Raw genomic sequence first — 27728 nt, 5'->3', positions numbered from 1 at the left:
CACAGGTGAGTGTGTCTAATCAGAACAACAGAGGAAAAAACACAGGCGAAAAAAACAACCTTGGTGCTTCATTTATTTAGATGAGGTTTTATGGCTGAGGAAACAGTTTACCTTATATTATGAGCTGTTTTTTCTTGGTAAATGCTGCGTGTTACTTAAGAGTACTTAAGGGTGTCCTAATACTTTTGTCCATATAGTAGAGGTCAGATTTAGTGTGTTTAGCAAATAAAGTAAACAAAATTAGTCCTGTAGAGGTCGTGCAGAACCTTTTTTTACATATAAAATCAACACAAAATGAATTTTGAACAGCGGCGTCCAAAATGCTCCTGTCTACTGATTTATCTGTTAAAACGTAGATGATAGAAAATGTAACCTGAACAAAAATGGTTCTTAAAAATACTAACCTCTCTGACGTCCAGCTTGCTTCAGGACATTTACACTCATATTTCAGAACATGCTGGTACAGATATGCTAATTCTATATGTAGATGAGCATGCATAATTAACCGGACCGTCTCGAGGCCTGTGGTCATGACGGAGCTGGATGTTTTTTTTAGTCAGGCTCAGAAGCTCATGAAACTTAGACAGACATGAATAATTAAACCACACAAACACTTTCATAACTGGGAGCGATGCTAAAGCTAAGTTAGCATATCATTCTAACACTGAAACACCTTCTGATAGTTTGATTCCTGCATTGAATTATTTACTAGATAAAATATCCAAGCACGTATCGCTAAATAAAGTATGCAGTGGTTTATGTTAATAGCATAAGACATCAGCTTTTAGTTAAATATATATATATATATATATACAGTGTATCACAAAAGTGAGTACACCCCTCACATTTCTGCAGATATTTAAGTATATCTTTTCATGGGACAACACTGACAAAATGACACTTTGACACAATGAAAAGTAGTCTGTGTGCAGCTTATATAACAGTGTAAATTTATTCTTCCCTCAAAATAACTCAATATACAGCCATTAATGTCTAAACCACCGGCAACAAAAGTGAGTACACCCCTTAGTGAAAGTTCCTGAAATGTCAATATTTTGTGTGGCCACCATTATTTCCCAGAACTGCCTTAACTCTCCTGGGCATGGAGTTTACCAGAGCTTCACAGGTTGCCACTGGAATGCTTTTCCACTCCTCCATGATGACATCACAGAGCTGGCGGATATTCGAGACTTTGCGCTCCTCCACCTTCCGCTTGAGGATGCCCCAAAGATGTTCTATTGGGTTTAGGTCTGGAGACATGCTTGGCCAGTCCATCACCTTTACCCTCAGCCTCTTCAATAAAGCAGTGGTCGTCTTAGAGGTGTGTTTGGGGTCATTATCATGCTGGAACACTGCCCTGCGACCCAGTTTCCGGAGGGAGGGGATCATGCTCTGCTTCAGTATTTCACAGTACATATTGGAGTTAATGTGTCCCTCAATGAAATGTAACTCCGCAACACCTGCTGCACTCATGCAGCCCCAGACCATGGCATTCCCACCACCATGCTTGACTGTAGGCATGACACACTTATCTTTGTACTCCTCACCTGATTGCCGCCACACATGCTTGAGACCATCTGAACCAAACAAATTAATCTTGGTCTCATCAGACCATAGGACATGGTTCCAGTAATCCATGTCCTTTGTTGACATGTCTTCAGCAAACTGTTTGCGGGCTTTCTTGTGTAGAGACTTCAGAAGAGGCTTCCTTCTGGGGTGACAGCCATGCAGACCTATTTGATGTAGTGTGCGGCGTATGGTCTGAGCACTGACAGGCTGACCCCCCACCTTTTCAATCTCTGCAGCAATGCTGACCGCACTCCTGCGCCTATCTTTCAAAGACAGCAGTTGGATGTGACGCTGAGCACGTGCACTCAGCTTCTTTGGACGACCAACGCGAGGTCTGTTCTGAGTGGACCCTGCTCTTTTAAAACGCTGGATGATCTTGGCCACTGTGCTGCAGCTCAGTTTCAGGGTGTTGGCAATCTTCTTGTAGCCTTGGCCATCTTCATGTAGCGCAACAATTTGTCTTTTAAGATCCTCAGAGAGTTCTTTGCCATGAGGTGCCATGTTGGAACTTTCAGTGACCAGTATGAGAGAGTGTGAGAGCTGTACTACTAAATTGAACACACCTGCTCCCTATGCACACCTGAGACCTAGTAACACTAACGAGTCACATGACATTTTGGAGGGAAAATGAAAAGCAGTGCTCAATTTGGACATTTAGGGGTGTAGTCTCTTAGGGGTGTACTCACTTTTGTTGCCGGTGGTTTAGACATTAATGGCTGTATATTGAGTTATTTTGAGGGAAGAATAAATTTACACTGTTATATAAGCTGCACACAGACTACTTTTCATTGTCTCAAAGTGTCATTTTGTCAGTGTTGTCCCATGAAAAGATATACTTAAATATCTGCAGAAATGTGAGGGGTGTACTCACTTTTGTGATACACTGTATATATATATATACGTATATATATATATACTTGGACTCCTGACCATGAGCTTGTTGGAATGTGGAGTCATCATGTCTTTATAAAGTTTGATTTGTGCAGTAAGGATCAATGTGATGATCAAAAGGCTTCCTAAATTATTGAGCACCACTTCAATACAAAAAAGCTACAGAGCCACACCAAACTCCTTTAACATTCCTGCCAGTACGATGAGTTAAATAACTGATGAAGGGTGGCACGGTGGCTCGGTGGGTAGTACTGTCACCTCACAGCAAGAAGCTCCAGGGTTCGATCCCCAGGTGGAGCGCTCCGGGTCCTTTCTGTGTAGAGTTTGCATGTTCTCCTCATGTCTGTGTGGGTTTCCTCCGGGAGCTCCGGTTTCCTCCCACAGTACAAAGACATGTACAAGACATACACATAAATATAATATTATATTATACATTGATCAGGCACAAAATTATAACCACCTTCCTAACTGACTGGTATGTGGCTATGCAGTCCATACGCATCAAACTGCGCTGCGCCGTGTATTCTGACACCTTTCCATCAGAACCAGCATGAACTTCTTCAGCAATTAGAGCAACAGTAGCTTGTCTGCTGGATCGGACCACACGGGCCAGCCTTCACTCCCCACGTGCATCAATGAGCCTTGGCCACCCATGACCCTGTCGCTGGTTTACCACTGTACATAGATACTGACCACTGCAGACCGGGAACACCCCACAAGAGCTGCATTTTTGGAGATGTCCCAGTCATCTAGCCGTCACAATTTGGCCCTCATCAAACCGGCTCAGATCCTCACGCTCGCCCATTTTTCCTGCTTCTAACATCAATTTTGAGGATAAAATTTTCACTTGCTGCCTAATATATCCCCCCCACTAACAGGTGCTGTGATGAAGAGATAATCAGTGTTATTCACTTCACCTGTCAGTGGTCATAATGTTATGACTGGTTGGTGTAGGTATGACTGAGTCACTCGATTTTAAAGACATTTGTTTTTGAAATGGGATGACCGACATGATCAGGTGTCCAAATACTTCACCACTGTGAATCACATGAGCTGTTATTATTGTTTATTATTTTTATATTAACATTAGGATTCTATTTAAGCAGCTGCTGGTTCAGGCTTTTGTTCAGTGTCCAACATTAGCAACAATCAATGGTCCAGTTCGTGCAGCCTGGAGCCCACGCTGTCTTCTTCAGTCCTAAATATTGGTTCGAGCGTTAGTGGTAAACTTTTCACGCGGCGAGTCAGAGATGGATTTCACCACGGAGGCCGAATCGATCACTGGAGCTGCTCGTGACACTTGTTTATAAATTACTACGTTGTTTGGTTAATGTGCGCCGGCCGAAACATTTCAAGCGTGAACGACGGCAGAATCTACAGATCTAAAATCTAATTTGAAATGATTTATCCAGTGTGCTGTTCACGTCGGTCTGTGAGGATCACCTGAACCTTCTCGTTCCCTTCCCTCATCTCGACCAGCTCTCTCCCCCCGGGCTCGTCACTCCTCCCAGCCCCCTGTAATGCATTTCTCTGCTATAATGTGTTCTTGTAGCGGCTTGTTTCTCAAAGTGAGATTAGATTTGTGGGGGAACAAAGGCGTGCTGGAGTGTCGGAGAGAGCGAGAACACGTCCTCGCTGATAATTTGAAGAGCATTTGCAAGGTTGCACTAAACCTTCTTCACCGTGAGGAACTTCAGAAATGCTCGTTTATAGGAGATAATCATCACTGCGTCAGTATGAGAGATGTCACAGAAACTGTCTTCATCTGACAACCTGGTCTGTTGTGAGCAGAAACATCTGCTGCTGTCAAACAAGCTCGAGCGCTGGAACATATTTTTTTACAGACCAAAAATGAGTAGTACGAAGATGATATCTGTATTAATCCAGTACTGCTTATGTATGATGTTACTGCTGTGGCTTATCATGAAAACCGTGCCTGTACCACTACTAATCACTCTCAAGTTGGCTAGGTGTATAATAAATATACATATACACCGATCAGCCATAACAATAAAACCACCTCCTTGTTGAGTGGATCAGACACCCTGGACCCCAGATTTGGTGGCCTAGCATCATCTACTACCTATAAGCACCAACAGAGTACAAACAGACGGAATGGTTGCCTGATACTTTGTTTTTGAGTCTCAGCAGAGTTGCAGAAATCATTGTCATTGAAGGACTGCCATGACGTACTGTACATTTCACCCAGGCCACAAAGGTGGGGAACACCCTGGAACTATCCAGAGTAATCCCCAAAGAAACAGGAAGACCATACCAGACATCATACAGACAGTAACCAAAGGTTGGGATCAAACCCAGCTCCTCAGGGCCCTGGACATGGACATGATTCAGCAGTCAGACATCTTCGGTTCTGGGGTGGCATGGTGGCACAGTGGGTAGGAAGAAGGTCCTGGGTTTGATTCAAATCTCCGTTTTCCTCCCACAGTCCAAAGACGTGTAAGTGAGGTGAACTGAAGATGCAAAATTGGCTGTGATGGTGTAACCTGATGAATTATGGGTAACCTGGAACTACCTTTCCTTTCATGAACATGAAAACGTCACGTTAAACTCCTGATAAAATAAATAACCCTTGGTTCTGTTTTTTGGCAGTAGAGCTGAGCGTGTAGGAAGGCACTGGGGAGCTAATATGAACCTTCACCCTGCAGATCTTACTCCATGCTCCTCCATTCTGACGTTTCAGCCCCTGAGGAACGAGCCACTGTCACTGAAAATCCTTTTCCACATCCTGCCTGCAGCCAGTCTGCAGTGTGTGTGTGTGTGTGTGTGTGTGTGTGTAAAGGATGAAACGATCATTAAAGATGAATGAATGGCATTAAATAGGGCAGAATGGATCAGGGTGGTGCTACCAGTAGTGTCGGTTCCACACATGTCCAGGGCCCTGGGGAGCTGGGTTTGATCCCAGCCTTTGGTAACTGTCTGTTTGGGGTCTGGTACGGTCTTCCTGTTTCTTTGGGGATTACTCTGGATACTTTGATTGGAAGATGGGTAAGTGTGTAATGCTCTGTGATGGACTGGCACCCCGTCCAGGGTGTTTCTGTACAGGTGTAGCCAGTGGAAACAGACTGAGATCGGCTTCACCCGATTACTGATTGTTTTCATCTGTTCCTTAGTCTATTTAAGCTGTTTGCTTCGTTCAGGTCGTTGCGAGGTATCGTCTCTGATTCAGTGCGTACCCAGCCTTATTATTACTCTTTGTACTTTCTGGTTTTTGACTTTTGGCCTTCTTTTTGACTTCGTCTTTGGATTCCCTCTTTTTGTGTATGTTTGTTTGGTTATCGACCTTTTGCTTGCCTTTGGACTGTGATTTTGTAATAAACCTATTTAGCATCATCTGCACGCATCCTTCTTTGGTCCTAACCTTATATTTTGGTCTGTCGGTCCTGGATTCTGTAAAGTTGCTTTGAGACAACGTCTATTGTAAAAAACAGTTTCTAGGTGCCCCAGTCATACCTCAAGCCTGACCAGTATAAATCAGTGTATGAGACACCCTGTGATTGATTTGTACCCTCCTCAGGTTGGATCATATATGGTCATAACTATAAGAAACTTTAAACAGAAGTGTCTGCTAATTGCTGTAAATGTAAATTAACACAAAAGGATTTCTGGGTGGCGCTGAACCCACTGCAGGCCTGATCAGGATGAAGCTGTAATCGAGGATAATGAAGTAATTAGCTTACAGAGCTCAATTCAGTCCAAGACGGCCGAGTCCAGACGGCAGGGTTCTCTTTTGTACTCGTCCTCCTCTGGGTTCCGCTTGCACTTTCCTCCCTCCTTATCACACACGACATGCACATATTAAATCATGAAATTAAATCCTGCCAGGAACCGACTGTGTACAACGGGGAAATACGGCAGCTTGGATTTAGTCTTTATGAATTTAATATAATAGCTTGTGAATGAGCAAATAGAGGCGGAACAGCAAAGTGGGTCCTAATGCGCTGGCTCTCCAGGACCAGTCCCATCCCAGTTTGTGCTATCAACCTGGTTAGGTGCCCATAAGCACAACTGTCTGTCTCTGATGGATGGAGGTTGGTTTGGCTTTGTTGGCGTGCAGTGTAGATTCAGCTGTCTGGTCCCTACATTAGGAGTGGGGTGTTCATGTAGTTCATGGTTTCTCTCTCTGTTCTGGATAACCCTTGGCACTATTTAGTCCAGTTTTTATTGGAACTGAGGACGCCCCATTTAGGGCAATAGGCCAGTAGGGGACAGCACAGCACACAACAGAAGTGAACATGCTTTCTCTTCCCTCTACAACTTAACACACCCACAGATGTCGTCACAGTTCAAGCTAAAAAATCTACTATTCTACCAATGCCGAGATTCTGAGCTCCTGGTTTTGAATCTTGGCTCGGCTACCGCATCATGCATATTCTATCAGGCATAATTGACCTCAAGTCTGATGAGTGGGAAGGACTGGACTTAGGGGTGGGGTTATTGATGCTGTCTAAGGACCTTGGTCGCCCAGGGTGCCTGTACAGAAAGTGGAGGAGCGCAGAGATGAAGGCGTGGCTCTCCGTACACGAAGCCACCAAAGTATGGGTGAATAAGACGGAATTGGTAGGACTGCGCACACATTGGAGGGAGTGTGTGTCAGGCGAATAAACACCCTCCTTGGACGGTTGGCGGATTGGCTACGCTAAATTGGGAGAAAATTGGGGTAAAATGCATACAATAAATAAATAAATAAATCTACTATTCTTTGGTTCAAGCTTGGGAGGGTTTGGAATCTATTTGCATTGAACGGTTCAGAATTAGGTGCTATGTGGGGCTCTGAGCGCTCCACTGCTGAGCATGTTGTAGGTAGGGCATGAAGGTCTCAGCTCTTCTCAGCCAGGGTTTGGGTGGTGAAGCACCATAAGCATTGCAGCAGAGAAACAGGCGATGATTACATTAAGAGAAATGTAAAGCAAATGCAGATAGGATGCAGAAAAATAAATAAGGAAATGGGAGCAGTAGGTGATGATCTATAGTATTAATCGGGGGGTTTAAGTGTTTTATGGGTTGTGTGTGTTTACCTTTCAGCCTAAAGGAAAGGTTATTTTCCTCCTACAGTCTCCTCAGATTGTGTTTGTTTTTTTTTCGTGCAGGAGGGAGCTTTAATGAGAAAGCACAACTCTAACAGATGAGATTTCTTCCATTCAGCATTTTAATGATATAAAAGAGTGGGATGTCACTCGCTGCCACATTCACCGCTAATCTAGATGGTATTCTTCCTGGAAAAGAAGCTCATTAAAGCCGCGGAGCATAAAAGCCTGTCTATGCTTTTCTTGTTAGTGATCCTGCAGGATTTAATTGGAAATTGCAATCAAATGCACAAGAGGGGCTTGAATAAACAATCCAACCATTTATTCATTTATTCATTCATTCATTCACTGGGATAAGTCGCCAGTTTATCAAAGGGCAAAGACACACACTTAAACACACACACACACACACTCAGGGCATTTACAGTAGCTCCAGTTGACCTTACTGCATTCAGAAACACTTTGGACTTGTGGGAGGAAACCGGAACATCCGAAGGAAACCCTCACAGACACAGGGAGAACATGCAAACTCCACAAAGAAAGGAATCGAACCCAGGACCTTCTTGCTGCCCATATTTAAACCATATGAATGAAAGAAAATAACCTTATATGCACCTACCTGTCATTTTATTAGATAAACTCACCACATATAACACTTATACAGTATACAGGATATACAGTTACTGACTGTAGTCCAACTATTCGGTATGTGGACACCCTTCCTAATTATTGAGTTCAGGTCTTTCAGGCATAATCACTTCTAACGGGTGTATAAAATTAATGTTATCAAATAAATTATGTGCTTGGGTGGCATGGTGGCACAGTGGGTAGCGCTGTCGCATCACAGCAAGAAGGGCCTGGGTTTGATTCCCTGCCTGGGTGACCAGGGTCCTTTTTGTGTGTAGTTTGCATGTTCTCCCTGTGTCCGCGTGGGTTTTCTTCCGGGTGCTCCGGTTTCATCCCCACAAGTCCAAAGTCAGGCCAATAGGAACTACTAAAAAATGCCCTGTGTGTGTGTGTGTGTGTGTGTGCTCTTGATGCAATTGCAACCTCTCTGACGTGTTTCCTGATATTTGCACATTAGATCAGATCCACAGCGACCCTGACCAGGATAAAGTGTTGGTAAAACAGACAATGAATAAATGAATGAATTAAGTGCTTATTTACCTTTGTGCCAATGGTTTAGGGAAGCCCCTGTGCACAGAACATCCATAAAGACATTTTCAGCATTTAGCAGACGCTTTTATCTAAAGCGACCTACAGTACTGTGACAGTATATCGTCTAAGCAATTAAGGGTTAAGGGCCTAGCTTAAGGGCCCAGCAACGGCAACCTGGCAGTGGTGGGGCTTAAACCAGTGACCTTTTGATTACTAGTCCAGTACCATAACCACTAGGATACCACTGCCTGGATTATGGCCCTGACCTCAAGTCTATTACGCACCTTGGGGATGAATTGCACAGGCTTTCCAAGGAGAGTGGACACTGTGGAGAGTAGCCACACTGGTCGGCCACAATAATGTCCATAATTTATTGAAGGAATGTCCAGCAATGTGTCCACATACTTTTGTCATCTAGACTGATTATTCCAGTCTGCCAGCATCACGTCAGCAGCATGAAAACAGCCTCATTTATTTGGCAGATTAGTTTCATTAGTCGTCTGTGTTGTTGCGCTGATGTGTTAAAGATCGCGTCGTTAATGCAGCGGAAACACGTCAAATCAAAACACATTCACTTCAGGCGTCTATTGTTAGCATGAGGCTAATGTTTTCTGCCGGCGTGTCCATGACCGTTACCGACCCCGGCCGAGCGTCGCTGCTCGCCCCGGAGCAATCTGTCCGCCCCTGATAACAGACGGCACTCGTGTCTGAAAACATTTTAGTCTCGAAGCCACAGGCTACAGTCAGAGAAGAAGCCCCTTTTGTGTAAAACGTCAGTGTCCGTCAGATCCGAGGTCGCTCCGGACTGGACGGATGCTCTGAGGTGACTCCGGATGTCCTTCGTCTCAGGATCTGACGAAAAATGCACATAATAAAAGCAGACGTTAAAGTAAACACACTAATCTGAGGTGGGGAAGTTTGAATATCATTCGAGATGAAATAAATGATGATGTGTAGCCGCTCGGGTGGCGCAGCAGTAAATCACGCTAGCTCACTACCTCAGGGATTCAGGATTCAAATCTTCAGTGTTGCTACACACAGTCATCAGAGACGAGTTTAATTCAACAAATACAAAATACAAAATACAAGCAGTGGTGCGAACCTTCCCCCACATGCTGAAACACTAATAACACTGTATGGACAGAAATTATATAAAAGAAATAATATGCTTCCAACTTTGCAGCAACAGTCTAGGGAAGGTCCGCTCCTGTTCCAGCATGACTGTACCCCTGTGCACAATGTATTTATGTATTTATTTATTAGGATTTTTTCCCAATTCTCCTCCCAATCCAGTCGTATCCAATTACCTGATCGCTTCCTCTCTACTGATGCTGATCTCCACTCATGGTTGAGGAGAGCCGTGACTAACACATGCCCCTCCGACACGTGTGCAGTAGCCGACTGCATATTTTCACCTGCACGAAGTGAGTTAATATGCGGATCAGCTTTGTGTACAGAGAGCCACACCCTGATCAGCATTATTCCTCGACTTCAATCAGCCACCAGAGGTCGTAATTGCATCAGTTATGAGGTCCTTATTCAGCTTTCCACCTTGTATGAACAACAAGCCAATCGTTGTTCATGTAGGCGCCCAGCCCAGCCGGATAGCAGAGCTGAGTTTCGAACCGATGAGTTCGAAATGTCAGCTCTGGTGTGCTAGCGTGTTTTACCACTGCGCCACCTGAGTGGCCCTTTTTATTAGGATTTTAACGTCATGTTTTACACTTTGGTTACATTCATGACAGGACAGGTAGTTAGTTACTCATTACACAAGATTCATCAGTTCACAAGTTTGATGTCAAACACAGTCATGGACAATTGTATCTCCAATTCACCTCACTTGCACATCTTTGGACTGAGGGAGGAAACCGGAGCTCCCGGAGGAAACCCACACAGACACGGGAAGATCATCCAAACTCCACCAGGGAAATGGTTTGAAGTAAAGAAACTCCAGTGTCCTGCACAGAGCCCTGACCTCAGCAACACTGAACAGCTTTGGTGAGGTCATTCTATTGTAATACCATTTGTTTTTGAAAAAGAATGTCCAACAAGGTCATAGACAGGCGTCCCAATACTTTTGGCTTGGTAATCAATAGGGGCAGCTGTAGCCTAGTGGATAAGATACTGGACTAGTAATCAGAAGGTTGCCGGTTGAAGTCCCACCTCTTCCAACTGTTGGGCCCTTAAGCAAGGCCCTTAACCCTCAATTGCTTAGATTGTATACTGTCACAGTGCTGTAGTCGCTTTGGATAAAATCGTCTGCTAAATGTAAATGTCTAACAGTCTTTACTATATATAAAAAGCACTAAAAGGGTTTGACCCTGACTGAACTGCACCCAGATCCTCTGTTTGTTTAAAGGACACAAGTGGCAGTCGTCTGCTTCTTTATAGAAAAAAGCAGTAACATCAGCACTAAACTCTGTCTTTTCAGAGGTAATTTTTGTGAAAGGTACGTGTTTTTTTTGACCCAGCGATAATAAAAAGCTGCTTGTCTCAATGACTGATGATGGACTGAGCACTTGTCTTTATTAGCACCGCGGCGCTGGAGAATCATCAAAGCCTGAGCTCAGCCTCATTTTCCATTTCTCCTCTATACCTGCTCGGATCAATAAAGAGGAAGGTGCTGCGTACATCAATAGACGACTTCAAAGGAGCGCGTTACCATGACAAACGTTGCTCTGATGCTCTGTTGTTGGATGAAACAGCTTGTAAAGACGTGATAGAAGGAAACTACAAAATGCTGCTTTTACTCCATAACGTTTATATGTTTAAATTAGGATTCCAAGAGGTGGGGATGTCTGTTGGGGTGTGTCAGGCGACTCCAGGGGCCCTGGGGCCCATGGTCCTGGGAAGGAGTGAGTGAGTGTGTTGGTGGAGTTTCTAGAATAAGCCTTTGGATCCATTCCTGCCCTATTCAGGACACTTTTATCAGTAGTGTGACAGTATACAGTCTGAGCAATTGAGGCTTTAGGGCCTTGCTCAAGGGCCCAACAGCAGCAACCTGGCAGTGGTGGGGCTTGAACCAGCGACCTTGTGATTACAAGTCCAGTACCTTAACCGCTAGGCTACAACTGCCTTCAATGCCAATACAAACTGTGAATTCCTGCCTTGTGCTTAGTGTTTCCATACAGCACCAGACCTTGTGACCCTGTGACCCTGACCAGGGTGTCTGCAGATGTGGACACCTGACCTTGAGCTTGTTGGAGATCCTGTTTCAGAACCACATTTATTAGTTGCCCACCCACTTGTGGCTATTGCAGCTTTCACTGCTCTGGGAATAGTACTGCACTTTTCACAAGATTCTACAGTGTGTCTGTGGGGATTTGTGCCTCTTTTGTCCAAAAGCATATTTGAGGTCCGGCACTGATGTAAGAGATTAGAGCTCTATGTACAAGCTACTGGAATTTCTTTAAACCAGATTTCAGAACTTCAGCACAAAACCATGTCTTAATGGGCCACAAATCATTAATGCACTGTATGGCCAAAAGTATTTGGACACCTAAGCATGAGCTTGTTTTCATTTCATTCATTCACTCACTTTCATAACCGCTTATCCAATCAGGGTCGCGGGCGGGGGGTGCTGGAGCCTATCCCAGGTTTTCAATGGGCACAAGGCACACAGTAACACATTGGACAGGACGCCAGTCCATCACAGGGCACACACACACACACCCATTCACCTATAGGGCAATTCAGTGTCTCCAGTTAACCTGACTGCGGAACTGAGGGAGGAAACTGGAGCTCCCGGGGAAAACCCACGCAGACACAGGGAGAACATGCAAACTCCGCACAGAAAGGACCCAGACCACCCCACATGGGGATCGAACCCAGGACCTTCTTGCTGTGAGAAGACAGTGCTACCCACTACCCGTGCCGCCCCTCATTTCATTCACTGAGTGACCTCTGTGTGATCTTTTCAGCTATAACAACAGCCACACTTCTGAGAATGTGTCTCACAAGAGTTTAGAGTATGTCTGTTGGAATTTGTGCCCATTTAGTTAGAGCGTTTGTATGGACTGCTATTGATGCTGGTCGAGAAAGCCTCAGTTTATGTTCCAGTTCAGTCCAAAGCCGTTGAGTCTTTATAGAGCTTGCTTTGTTCACAGGGGCACGGTCATGCTAGAACAGGAAGGAGCCTTCCCTAAATGTTGAAATATGATTGGCTGAGTGATTTGTTGTGTGCAGCTTTTGCTGAACTAGTTTAATAGGTTTTTTAGAGCATTTTCTCCTATAAAAATAGACCGGAATCAGTGGGACTGAACACAGTCATGCAGAAAAGCTGCAACAGAAAGAACAAAGTTATAGCATTTCCCTCCCAGAGCAACACCTTCTTATCATAAACAACCATTGCTCACACTTTAACACGTCCTCTCTCTCTCTCTACACACACACACACACACACACACACACACACACACCCCTCAGCTCAGCTCAGCTCAGCTCATCACTCTATGGGGAGATCGAGTAACGTAACTCTTCCACACTTTCGGACGTTTCCCTCGGCGGGTCTCCTGCTGTGAACAGGAGCACGATTGTGTTTGAGTGGTGGCGGAGTCTCTATTTCTTATCTTCCTCTGAGATTGAAAAGCAGGGGTGACACTCAGAACCCTCGTCTACACGGTACCCACGTGCCCGTGTGATCCCCGTAGATCTCACGCCCCTGTAAAAGTAATCATTACTGCATGAGAGTAAATAATTGCATGGCTAAATGTCAGATTTACCAAGGGACTGGAATCTAAGCAGGAGGTGTGGAGCTCTGCAGTTTTCTGAATGTAGTTTAGTGCTTCACAATGTGGGGGAGCTGTTGCAGTGGGTGATAGTTTGTTATAGTTACACATTAATTTGAGATGCATAATGCAGGTCACTTGTATTAATTCCACTGTACAAGTGATTTATCACTTTATTTAGTTTTGTTCAACAAGATGTCACAGTTTTGTACAGATTACAATGTTTGATGGCCGTTTCACCTAATAAGTGCCATTTGCGTGTAGTAATTTAATGGAAATGAACCTCGTTTTTGGGTGGCACGGTGGCTAAGTGGGTAGCACTGTCGCCTCACAGCAAGAAGCTCCTGGGTTCGATCCCCAGGCGGGGCGGTCCGGGTCCTTTCTGTGCGGAGTTTGCATGTTCTCCCAGTGTCTGCGTGGGTTTCCTCCGGGAGCTCCGGTTCCCTCCCACAGTCCAAAAACATGCAGTCAGGTTAATTGGAGACACTAAATTGCCCTATAGGTGAATGTGTGTGTGTGTAAGTGTGTCTGCCCTGCGATGGACTGGCGCTCCGTCCAGGGTGTTACTGTGTGCCTTGTGTCCACTAAAAAGCTGGGATAGGCTCCAGCAACCCCCGCCCACGACCCTGATTGGATAAGCGGTTAAGAAAGTGAGTAAATGAGTAAGCTTCATTTTTTATCTTTGTTTTACACTGAATGTAGTAACACACACACTTAACTACTCAGAATGTGTTTTGGTCACATGATCTCTTTTACAAGGTTTCTAGGTGGAAGATGAGCTCTTACATGAGGATATATTGTATGTAACAGAATTAGTAAATACATAAAATATAGAAGCATGGAGTTCTGTCACGCCCCTCTCTCCCATCATGATTGGTCTACTGCCAATTATCCACAGCTGCACCTTGTTGTAGGTGTAATGCTAAGAGCATTTAATCAAGCAGCTGTGGATCCTACAGTGCAGACTATTTTGGTCTGTCATGCTCATGCATTGCTTGGTTGGTGGCTCAATGGGTAGCACTGTCGCCTCACAGCAAGAAGGTCCTGGGTTCGATCTCCAGGTGGGGCGGTCCGGGTCCTTTCTGTGTGGAGTTTGCATGTTCTCCCTGTGTCTGCGTGGGTTTCCTCCGGGTGCTCTGGTTTCCTCCCACAGTCCAAAGTGGAGATACAAAATTGTCCATGACTGTGTTCGATATAACCTTGTGAACTGATAAATCTTGTGTAATGAGTAACTACCGTTTCTGTCATGAATGTGTAAAACATGACGTTAAAATCCTAATAAATAAATAAATCTACAAAAGGGGGGGCACTGCAGAAAAGGGTTGGGAACCACTGATGTAGTTCATTTTGTATCTTCAGTGACCCTCACTTTGTCCTGTTTAGGGTCTAGAAGGCTCCGGAGCCCATCCCGCGAACTATGACTGGACAAAGTACTAATCTCAGACAGGACGCCAAGGCATCAGTGCATTACAGGGTCACCTGATCATTTTACACTCACAATAAGCAGCGATTTGGAGGAGAACCTTTCATCTACTGGTATGTTTTATGAAGATACAAAGGAAAGCACCCAGAGAAAACATGCCAAACCCCTCATAGTGTCTCAGAGTACCACTTTATCCTGGTCAGGGTCACGGTGTGTCTGATTCACTGGGCAAAAGGAAGGAAACACCTCAGACAGGTTCCCAGTCCATCACATGACGCACACACACACACACACACACACACACACGTAGGGCAATTTTCAGTAGCTCCACCCAGGTCGTTCTTGCTGTGCGGTGACAGGACTACCCACTGCTGCCCCAGTTTCACGATTAGTCTCATTTCAAATGTAGTTTATAAATATACATCCAGTATTTGCGCTCGGTGCTATATGGCACATCATGATGAGGTATGTAGAGGTGTAAAATGAGAGGAGGAGGACCCGTTGAGTAATCTCAGAGCCTGTTAATAGAAGCTATTTATGAATCTGGAGGATTTGGCTCTAGATGATGAACAGTTTGTGTGCTGAATGAGATAAATCTGCACAGATGTTCCAGGTCTTCCCTGTACGTCGTTCCATGTGCACATGATGCCCGTCACTGACTGTCATTCTTCACCACACACTACAGTCTGTAATGCTGGGGGTCAGGAGAGACTCAGTGGGTCTGTCTGAAAACTCAGTGATCTCTCTACAGAGACGCATTTTACATCATCCTACACTCCTGAGAGGAAGAGGGCGTGTCTAAATTCTTAGATTCCTTAAAATGCTCTTACTGAGGCGCCATAATGCTAAGAGATAATCTGACTGAATAATGAGGGCGCGTTCGATGCTTCCTTAGCGCTGAAGGCAATCCCAGCATTCAGTGCGGCATGACTTTTCTCACAAAAAATGACAAATATGACGGATGAATGAGGAGCAACCAACAGAGTTCTTTCAAATGTAAATAAATTCTCATTGATGTTTTATTTGTATAAAGGTGCACAAATGTCATTTATTTACAAATTCGAACTTGTCAGGGACAGTTTAAGCGTTTTCGGTACACGGAGGGAGACGTTAGCTGGCATGCTAGTGGGTTGTGTCGACTCAGCCCGTCAGTTTGAATGGTCTGAGGCTGTGTTAACTGCGGTGACATAATTGGCGTAATCGCTGTATGAGTAGAGCGTCTAAATAATCTGCCTTATAAATTGATGTCTTATTAGAATCCTCTCTACTGAGGCAGCTAAATCAGGTAGGCAGTAGGCAGCAAGGCAGCTCACCAGGTTTCCAGACAGACCCAAGTTTACTTAAACCTTCCCTAAAATGTACATGAAGCAAACACAGCTTTGTGAGACACTTTCTCTATATAAAAAAATTCAAACAGTACCTCACATGGGGCACCACAAAGTACCTTGTCTACTTTGATAGCTACATGCTGTCTTTCCAATGTTCCTCTCATCTCTTTCATCCAGCTTAGCACTGATGAGAAAAGACCAAGTATGCAGCAAAGGCTGTATTGTCCATGAGGGTGCCAGCAGTTCATGAAACCCATATATCTGTTTGAGAGCTTTAAAAAGTGCTCCAAACAATAGGAAGAGCAACAGGAACCCAGGATCATTCCAGACGATGCAGTATTGTACATCTGAATGATCGTTCAATCCAGGACTCAGCAGGTAGTCTATTACCTCATTTAGAAGTCTTCAAGGTTTACAAAGAAAATCTGCAGTCTGGCACTTTACTTTCTCTTCATCTGGGAGGTAAGTGAATACAAATGAGTAGCTCAATGACTATTTATCAGAAGGTAGAGGGTTCAATCTCACCCACAAAAAAACTGCCAATGTTGAGCAGAGTTGCCTAAGATAAAAGTGTCTGCAAAGTGCATGACAGTGGTGTATTCTTGTACTTGGCATATCACTACTGATCAGATATTAAAACTGAATAAATGGTAATTATTATAAAGAGCCGCTCAGGTGGTGCAGCGGTAAAACACGCTAGAACACCAGAGCTGACATTTCGAACTCGTTGGTTTGAAATTCAGCTCTGCCATCCGGCTGGGCGGCTACATGATTAACGATTGGCTTGTTGTTCATACAGGGTGGGAGCCGGATAGGGACCTCGTAACGAATGCAATTACGACCTCTGCTGGTTGGTTCGATGGCGTCTGCACAGAGTTGAGGAATATTGTGGATCAGGGATCCGCATATGAATTCGCCTCTTGCAGGTGAAAAGATGTAGGCTACTGCACACGTGTCGGAGGGGGCGTGTGACAGTCTCGCTCTCCTCAATCAGAAGCGAAGGTCAGCATCAGTAAAGAGAAAGCGTAAAGCAATCGGGAAATTGGATACGACTCTTGATTGACAATCTCCTGCGCCTCATGAGCGATAACTCGCTCCAGGTGGATGTTCTTCTATATATTATGGTTTCTCCCATTCAGTTTTGCCAGCTTTTTTGTCGGCACACTGATACTACCACCACCATACTTTAGAGTAGGTGCAGTGTTTTGGGTCTGATTGTCTCAACCTTTCTGCTTTAAACATATTCCTGGTCACAAATCTGTCCTCCAGAATGCTTTATTCAGGCAGCCTCTAGAAATGGGCTGCCAAATCTCCACATTTCACCCTGTGCCAGGGGTCAAGTCTGCTTATCAAGTACCCTGCATTCGTACCCGGCATCTGCCAAGGTCACCACCAGGAGGGATTATCACTCCAGAGACCACCAAGAGCAAAATGATCTTAACTGTACCATCGCCTGTTAAAATGAAAGAAGGCGTACGGCGTGCCGTCTGCAGTGCTGCATTATAGATTCTGTTCCATCAGTCCCTGGAGAAACCATAATCTTCACTTCAGTCTAACTGACTTAATAAGTCATTACCAGCCCTGGATGAGTCGAAGCAAATGCTACAGGAGGTAGCCGTGAATAATTGTGTGGTGGTGATGAAAAATGCACCTAATGTCCATAGCAGTTTGTCAGGAGCATATTGTAATCACAAAGCTATTGATGTATTATAGTTTAACCCAAATGTGCTATAAGTGCGACCCTAATTAATAGTCAACTCCCTCAAGAGTAGTGTTTTAGTCCATTAGCTGTTTGTGAATGAGAGCAAATGCTTAGCTTAGAGCAGAGCTGGCTTACTAGGTATGGCTCTGAGCTACTGATCAAGGTTTAGGCATCAAGCTTTGGCTTTGCCAAACAACCACTGTTGAATATGTTGCACCACAAACCTTAATAGGATAAAGTGGTGGTAAAACAAATGAATGAAAACTAGTCCTAGATTGTACCAGGACAAACATCTCCTAGACTGACCATCTAAATACATTGAAGCATTGGTGTCAGTTACTATAACACAACATGACTCCACACCTGCCTCCGTCTGTGACTGGTGTTCTCGTAGCACCACACTGATCTTCATAAAACCTCTTAAAAAAAGAGCTGCACATCAACAGGCTGTTGGGGATCCTGACGCCGCTGCCATCCTGTAGCAAAGCCTTGGGCAGAAATGTCTGCCAAGCCAAGAAATCATTACACATAATACAGAGCGCCTAAAAGCTGTATATCAACCAACTGTTTACTCTCACTGTGGTTTATTTTACAAGTAGTTGTGTAGTAAGTAAGAAAAAACTATGTGTGCACTATATGGCCAAAAGTATGTGGACACCTGTTCCATGGATTATTATTCCAAATGGATGTTTCATTTCAGAAGTTTGATGCCCTTTGCGACTGTAAAGTTTTTACCCTCTGGGAAGGCCAGAATATTATGAAGTTGTCTCTGGGTCTGTGCCACTTCAGTTGGGTAAAAAACAATTGTGATGCCAAACAGTGATGCCAAACAATCGACATTCCAGTTTATTTCTAGATCTGATGTGTCTAAATTTGAAGTGGGTGTCTATGGATGGATGAATGGATGGATGGATGGATGGATTGGTGGGTGGAGAGATGGACAGATCAATGGATGGACGGATGGATGGATGGGTGGATGGATGGATTGGTGGGTGGAGAGATGGGTGGAGAGATGGACAGATCAATGGATGGATGGATGGGTGGATGGATGGATTGGTGGGTGGATGGATTGGTGGTTGGATGGATGGGTGGAGAGATGGACAGATCAATGGATGGACGGATGGATGGATGGATGGATGGGTGGAGAGATGGACAGATCAATGGCTGGACGGATGGATGGATGGGTGGATGAATGGATAGATGGTTGGATAGATGGATGGATGGATGGATGGATGGATTGGTGGGTGGATGGATGGGTGGAGAGATGGACAGATCAATGGATGGACGGATGGATGGATGGATGGATGGATTGGTGGGTGGATGGATGGGTGGAGAGATGGACAGATCAATGGATGGACAGATGGATGGATTGATGGGTGGATGGATGGATTTGTGGATGGACAGATGGATGGATGGTTGGATGGATGGATGGATGGATGGATAGATGGGCGGAGAGATGGACAGATCAATGGTTGGACGGCTGGATAGATGGATGGATGGATGGATAATTAAATGGCTGGATGGATGTGCAGTTAGGCACTGATGATGTATGAGAACAGGACAAGAAATAGATGAGAAGGTCTGGCTCACAATCATTATTTTCATTAATTTCTAGCCCTGATGTGTCTTAATTTGAAGTGGGCATCTATTTAGATAGATGGACGTACGGACGGACGGATGGATGGGTGGATGGATGGATGGATGTAATTAAGGAAGATCTTCCCTCAATTACATAGAGTAAATATGCATATAAGAATAGTTGGAAACATGCATAATAACTAAATATGGCTTTACCCATCGTGACTGGTCAGGATGAAGTGGTTACTGGAGGTGAATGAATAATAAATAATATAATGTTTAATTATAACACTGTGAGAGTGTATTAAGGATATTAATAGTGCAGTACGGCTGGTGTAATGTAGTGGTCCATGATTATACATGATAGTGGGGGTAGGTGATAGTCTGGGGCTCTCCTTAGCCATTGTGGTGGTGGTGCAAGCACAGAGGAATTATATTATAGAATTGGAGAAAGAGCAGAAATAACCACCAATATAAAGCAATCTTATATTAAATAGTGTTATTTAAATTCCTGGAACTGTTTTATGTTATGTGGACACATTCGGGGCACCTTCACATTCATGTTCAAGTGCTTTTACCCAACAAGACCATTTTTTCCTGTTTTTAAAGCAACAGTGACCTAACTTTGCTCTCTCTCACGTCTCTCTGAAAGCTTTCTTCAGCTGCTCCGAGGCCTCGACACGTTTGGCTGTAAACAGTCAGCGGTCGATGTCACGTGAAGAGCCGCGGCGTTCGCGAGGATAGATGTTGAGGTTAGGCAGATGCTAGCTGAATGTTAACAAGTCTCTCAGCCCTTCTGACGGCCTTGTGACTCATCTGTATTGTAAAGCAGCGGCGCTTCAGCCCCATTGAGGCAGTGCAATGCAGCACTCGCTTAGAACTGGCTGTGCCTGGCATGCTGATGGGCTGCTTTTGTGACCGAGGCTGACGGCGCGGCAGAGAATGGCGCTGATTTTTGTGAATGGGGAACAGCGGGGCCGCAGCTGGGATGGGTGCGGATGATTCTGTCGGCGTCACCGGCAATTCAGGCTTGGAGCGAATTACAGAAGGTTAAATGGGTAGCAAAGAAGCGAGGAGAGGAGGAAGCAGTGCAAGCTGTGAATGACTTTCAGAGACACTCTAGGCTGTGATGGCGCATCGAGGGAAGTTTGCCATGCAAGTGTGAAACTAAAATGTGAGTATAAGGAATGGCTCGAGGTCCTGATTCACTATAAAGAAACAGGACGCGTGCAATAGATGTATTTTTTTTATTTTCACACCTATTCCTGCATGTACAGATGAGATAGAATTTCCAGAGTAAACAAATAAATGAGTGGAGGAACAGATGCTGTTACAAGCACTTCCAGACAGTTTGTACTGTATTATAAAATGAATCGAATTTTTATTCAATATACCAACCTCTGTGGTGTGTAGAAAAATGATCTAATTAACCTTAACAAGGGTTTTATTGAGGTACAGATGAGTAGCATACACCAAGAGACTGAATGTTTACCCGTTACACTTAGTAGTCTGACAGTGCCACTAGGTTTGAGGAGTCACTGAATGGTTTGATGGGTATAAAAATGATTTAAATCATACGCTTTATGTTCCTCTCAGTCACCAGATCTTGTTCTATTTGACTGTCCATTGGAGCTTTTGAGGTGACAGGTTAAGACAGTGCTGTTTACTACAGTTATCACAACACCATTTGAACCACTTGGCATCTTGTGGTGGCTACAAACTAGGATGACCATATTTTGGTTTTCAAAAAAAGAAGACACTTGGTTCGGGGGGTTAATTTCATATAACTGGTGGCACCATGGCAATGTGTATGGGGTAGGGGTTTAAATATTTGGCCAATGCATCAATAATGCAACTATGTTATTGAACTTTAATAAGAAAACAGCTCTTTAACAAGACAACTAACAAATGCCTTTATAGCCAGATAATTTTATTCTTTTCCATTTAGCGTTTAGCTCTAAACAACAAATAAGCAACAACAAGTAAAAAACAGCTGTTGCCTATAAATAAAAATCCCTTTTTTAGTTTCTTTGGTGTATTGCACAGTCATTTCAGCTGGCTTATTTGAAGTGTTTTAAAGTTTAATTTAGTTTACCGTCACTTACTTGCTCCCATCAGTAGAAACCCCACAGTAAGGTGTGTCTTCTAGTCTGGGAAAAAGAGGACGTATGTTCACCCTATAAAAACCTTATTAATATATTTCGAGGTAGGGTTTTTCCTTCTATTAAATTGTAGATTATTTAGATACCGTGAATTTACTTTTAATTTCACATGTCAGGATCTTGAACGGTCTGCATTTATTTATCCTTTTTAACAATTTTGGTTTAGGGTCAAATGATTAACGACAGTCACATCACATTTCTCACTTTAAAACAAGAACCTACTGAGAACATCCAACAAAAATGAATCGTAACATCATCTATTTTTATCTTCAGAGGGACGTGACACCAAATACTCAAATCATAAGCAGATATCCAAGAGCATTGTACCTGTTATAAGAAGCAAAAGCTAGGCTAACTGGCCGACCTGTTAGAGCTTTTAGGGTAACAGGTTAAGACAGTGCTGTTAACTACAGTTATCACAACACCATTTAAACCAGTGCAGGTGCAGTGAAGCTTCTTGTTGAGGCTAAAAGCCTTACTAATATTCTTCTTGTATTGGGTTTTTTTTCTTTTAATTTGTCACCCAGATACTTTAATACTTAAATCATAACCTCATCCAGTTTTATCTTTAGAGGGACGTGACTGACCAGCTCCACAAATTTGAGCCTGTACCCCAATACTTAACTCATAATCAGATATCCAAGTCCTCAGATCTTTACAGGCATTGTACCTGTTATGAAAAGCTAAAGCTAGGCTAACCTGCTGAGCTGCTAGTTGTTTTAACTTCACTAACACAGAGTTATGTTTGTGGATCATATTCACGTTTAGCTTGTATTAAATAAATCATTGAGAATACACTGATGCATACTGAAACCTTGATACTGACATCTGTTTGCACCTGAGTCTAGCTTGTTTTCAAGTTGTTGAAATAGCATCTTAGGTGTTTGTTAGCTGTGTGCTAACGCTGCTCATATAAAATAGCAGGTATGATTCAAGGATTCAAGGATTCAAGGAGGGTTTATTGTCATTCACATCACATGTGGTACATGAGGTGGAACGAAATTATGACCCAAGGTCCCAGTTACACCCAATAAAATAATCTAATATATACAATACAAAAAATAAAATAAAAATATTTACAAATATAAAAAGTAAATGTAGCATAAAAATGCATTTTTGTTTGGCTACTAATAAATACATTTATATACAGTATGTATAATGATGTACATGGACACTCTGGTACTAAAATGGAATTGTTTCTGTTTAGGACTAATTCATGGTAGGCTAAAGTTTAGTCTTAAGTGATGTGCTAATGTTAACTATGTGCTACCATTATATAAACAATGGCTGTTATATCACATTCTAAACCATATTATAAGAAATAACCTGAGACTCTAACTGTAAAGCCTGACTTTTGTAAAATAAACAGTTGCTAACCTCAATCTCAAACTGCGTACTGTATAATCAGATCGTCAGGGCACAAATACTGACATACTGTTAGGTACAGTGTGTAATTTGGGGAAATGTTGGATGTAGAAGTTTATTTAGGTACTCTGTACCAGCCTGCTGTCAGGAGAATACGTTCTGATGTTCTGCGCTAAGCGTGTATTTCTGTCTCTCCATCAGGGGGCGCCCTGCTGGGCTGAAGACTCATTTATTCAGGGATCATGTTCTAAACGGGACCCTGCGCAGCAATGAAAGGCTTAGGGGCCACCCACAGCCGTCATTTATCTGACTCCTGCATGCCCGTGGCGGGTCCCCAGGAGCCGATATGCCCCCTGACCCCGGATCCTCACGCCACCTACCTGCTCAGCCCGTCCATCAGCCACTACGGCACCCTGGACCCCCACATGCATCACTTCCCACCCACCAGCGCCATCGCCTTGCAGTCCGACTGCCTTCTACCGCTCAACAACCAGCTGACCACCAGCAGCACCTTTCCTCGCTTCCAGTTCCCACCCCAGGCCGAGCAGGTCGACTACACACAGGTTAGATTCTTGAATATATGAATGTAAAGATGTTGTTTAGAATGTATAGGAATATTATTATTAATATAAATGTATGTTATATAATTATATATTATATATTATTATTATTATAAATGTATGTTAATGTAAGATCCTCATGCTACACTTGTGAGGAACATGTACACTTTATGGACAAAAGTATTGGGACTTTGGCGGCCATTTACATTTACATTTTCAGCATTTATCAGACACTTTTATCCAAAGCGACTTACAGTACTGTGACAGTATATATTGTCTAAGCAATTGAAGGTTAAGGGCCTTGCTTAAGGGCCCAACAGTAGCAACCTGGCAGTGGTGAGGCTTGAAACAGCGACCTTTCTATCACTAGTCCAGTACCTTAACCACTAGGCTACAACTGCGCCCAGGTGGTGCAGCAGGATTTTCCACTAGCACACCAACCAGCTGGGCGCCCCCTAGCAGGCACATTTGGCAATGCCTGCAGCAGACAAGACTGGCCACTAGTCTGGTGTGTGGAAAAAGACCAGTGTAAGGACCCTGGTTAGCAGCGACTCTCCATGCACGAGACTGGTGAATAAGAAGCGGTCGGTGAACTACACACATGTCGGATGGAGCATGTGTCAGACAAATTAGACACCACATCTCAAGGACAGTGGTAGCTCAGCGATGAAGTTACTGGACTAGCAATCAGAAGGTTGCTGGTTCAAGCCTCACTACAGCCTCTCTACAGCCATGTTGTCACTGTTGGGCCCCTGAGCAAAGTCCTAAACCCTTAATTGCTCAAACTGTATTCAGTCATAATTGTAAGTCGCTTTGGATAAAAACGTCTTCTAAATGCCAGAAATGTAAATTTAAATCTCCCTGGATGCAATCAGGGTCTCCAGCAGCGGAAGACTAACTGGCTACGCTAGACTGGGTTAGAAAGGGAGAAAATGCATACATAAAATAGCACAAAAAGTATCAGGACTTCAAATGTATGTAAAATAAAGTAAATGGTTATTAGAAATAGAGTAAAATCTCATGGTTATAAAAATATGGATGATGCTTAGCAGAGGTTAGACAGGTAGTAGATGAAACGAGAAGAAGAAACAACGTTGTCAACGTTTGCTCTCTTAGTCAATTCTGTGTTAAATCAGGAAAAGCTTTTAAACAGAACAGCCTACACAACAGGGACTACACTCTTCTGTTCCTCTAAATCCGTTAACACACTGGACCAGGTTCATTTACAGTTCACTCCGTGGTTTAGACATCGTCAGAACAAAATAAAACAGCAGTGGGGACTCGCTGGTCCCACAGACTGGTCTGGGATCGTCTCAGATAAAGAGTAATGCTAAATCGAGCCGGTCTTAATGTCCTGTTTTATTGCTGCAGGGATGCATGTCTCAGACGGGCTCTCGGACAGGCACTCTCACCACCTCCGCGTCCCTGGGAACGGGCCTGGGTCTTGGACTTTCGGTAGCCCCTATGATCAGCAGCGGAACGGCAACGATCTCTTCAGCCGCGGCGGCCAAGATGAACCGCCTCCCGTCCGGCCTGCTGGACCAGCTGGAGCGGCATGTTCCCCTGCAGCGCGATGGCTTCAGCACGCTTCAGTTTCACAGGCGCAGTCGGGGCAGCAAACAGCGCAGCGAGAGCCCCGGTCGCATACGCAACCTGGTGCAATCCGTCCAGAAACTCTTCTCCAAGGCTCAGTCCATGGAGCCCTCAGCGGGCAAAGGGAATAATCAGGGAGCCGATGTTACCAAGGTCACCCGTCGCTCCAAGAGCAAAGATCGTGCAAAGACGGAGGGTGCTAAGCAGCAGGGAAGGCCCAGCATCCCCGGGTTCTGGAGCTCGGACGATGCTCTGGAGGACGAAGCACCGAGTACGGAGACATCCGGTCCCATTGCCATTGCTTACCGTAACCCGCTAACCATGATGAGTCTGGGCAGGGCAGTGTCAGACAGCCAGGCGCCACCTAGGACCCAAGTACAGGGCTATAATACCATCGGTGCCCACCGTTCTCTTAAGACCTCCAAGAGCAGTGGAGAGCTAAAAATACCAGCTGCAACCCCTGTGGGTGTACAGGCAGGGGATACCATACTGGCGAAAAGAGCCTCGTGGTCAACGCTAACCCTCAGCCAGGCGAGGCAAGTGCTACAGAACAAAACGGCCACAGTGAATCAAACGCTCCTCAATTCCAAGTCCTACAACCAGGATTTAACCTCCAGCTTCCTACAGGTAACAACATTTTAAGATTCACTTTTGTTTGTGTCAGAAACGTTAACGAATGGTGCCCAGGTGGTGCAGCGGGATATTCCACTAGCACACCAGCGCAGAGATTATAAACACCCTGGTTCGAATCTCGGCTCTGCTACTGGTCTGCTGGGTGGGATGACCGGACTAAGTGGGTGGCGTCTTCAAACGCTGTGTTAGGACCCTGGTTAGCAGACCGAGGTTCCTTATCAGAAAGTGAATGAGCCTCAAGTGCGAATCCACAGAAGCACGGGTATAAAACGGGTATAAAAGCTAGGACTGCACACGGGTTGGAGGGTGCGTGAGCAGCAACACACCCTTCTCGAACGCAATGGGGGATCCACAGCAGCAGAAAAAGGGAGAAAATGCTTAAACAAATAAAAAAAAGAAAGAGAAACGTGAAGAATGGCTAAATATACCAAAAGTGGGCCGCTCTGGGGCACCTGTCTATTAAACTAGCTGCTGAGACTCGAGTTTGAGTCTTAGAGGTGCCACCAGAAAGGTCAGACGAGGGGTCACTCCAGCATGAGCAGAGGAGTTCTTGGAGTATAGCGTGTTCTTCTGTGCATGTTACAGATGTATGTAGTAATTCACTGCTAGCTGGTGAAAAGAAATATGCACTACTGGTTGGAAAAAAGAAACTCCGAAACAATGAAGTGCAATAATGTGTAAATGGTGCAGACAGCATCCAATAATGTCTCATTAAATATAGTAACCCATGTATGTATGGAAACCTATTTATTTGTATTTAGTGCATTAGTTTGACGTTTTAGATGAAATCGAACCGTGACCGGCTGTCTTGTTGATAAAGAGAGCAGCTTAGAAATATTTAAATAGGGTTTGTGCGACTGCCTGCTGTTTGGCCACCTTTAGTCTTGTAGAGCCAGACCGTTTCCATATGAGATTAAAGTCTGGAGAATTCGACGAGTGATCCTGGCTTAAAGGTGGTAAGAATAAGTGTATAAACCAGTCTGTGCCTCCTGAGGTCAGAACACAGAACACAGTTCAGATGGCATTCAAAAGCATCAAACGCAGTAAAAAATAAATATAATTATTTAAAATAAAACACACAGTTCAGACTGAGCTGTTGTGTTAGTACAAATGTCTGTACAGGTTTAAAAATAAATCGTGTTACGTAAATACTGTACAACAGAGGACTGAAAATAGCTCCAAGGGAACTGAATCAAAATAATTTTAAATCTATTTTAGTGTTGGTGCTCCCCTTATTCACATGCTGGTGTAAGTATCAGCCAATATCCTACTCCAAGCAATTGGCTGTGTCTGTAGGGGGAGGGACGATGGCTGAAACAGGGTTCCTTGTCACTAGATAGATAGATTAGATAGATAGATAGATAGATAGATAGATAGATAGATAGATAGATAGATAGATAGATAGATAGATAGATAGATAGATAGATAGATAGATAGATAGATAGATAGATAGATAGATCATATCTATATATCATAACTGATGCAATTACGACCTCTGCTGACGGGTTGATGACACCTGCACAGGGTCAAGGGATAATGCATTGATCAGGGTGTGGCTCTCCATACACAAAGCTGATCCACATATGAACTCGCCGTGCAGGTGAAAAGATGCAGTCGGGTACTGCACATGTGTCGGAGGGGGCGTGTGTCTGTCTCGGCTCTCCTCAACCAGGGTGGAGATCAACATCAGTGGAGAGGAAGGGTAATGCAATCATGTCATTGGATACGACTAGATTGGGAGGAAAATTGGGGAAATGGATATTCCGCAGGATATTCCGCTAGCACACCGGTGCAGAGATTCTGAACTGCAGCAGATACTAACTGGCCACCATATCTGCAAGCGGGGCCCGGACTATGTGTGGGTGGGTCTTCATACGCTGTGTAAGGACCCTGTTTGGAGGAAGAGACACATGTGCAGAATGCAGGGACGAGAAGAGGAGGGCTGTACACGTGTCAGAAGAGGCGTGTACAGCGACGTGCTCTCCTCGGATGCA

At 44.2% G+C, this 27728-nt stretch overlaps 1 protein-coding gene across 3 annotated transcripts in view; it reads left to right on the top strand.

Annotated features, from left to right (window-relative positions):
* Positions 1–27728, top strand: part of dlgap4a (discs, large (Drosophila) homolog-associated protein 4a) — a 120162-nt gene that overhangs the window by 54970 nt on the left and 37464 nt on the right. For 2 of the 3 annotated variants that reach the window (XM_063015738.1, XM_063015736.1), the window contains exons 2-3: positions 23150–23511; positions 24880–25728. In XM_063015738.1, coding sequence (XP_062871808.1) covers positions 23218–23511; positions 24880–25728 — 1143 coding nt within the window. In that variant the 5' untranslated portion in view covers positions 23150–23217. Of the gene's footprint in view, positions 1–20551; positions 20596–23149; positions 23512–24879; positions 25729–27728 lie in introns of those variants that run through there. The other variant, XM_063015737.1, reaches the window with a different exon arrangement.

This window comes from Trichomycterus rosablanca, chromosome 19 (genome assembly GCF_030014385.1).
Source record: "Trichomycterus rosablanca isolate fTriRos1 chromosome 19, fTriRos1.hap1, whole genome shotgun sequence".
NCBI lineage: Eukaryota > Metazoa > Chordata > Actinopteri > Siluriformes > Trichomycteridae > Trichomycterus > Trichomycterus rosablanca.
The sequence above is the reverse complement of the archived record's forward strand: the minus strand, read 5'-3'. Positions and strand labels throughout refer to the sequence as shown.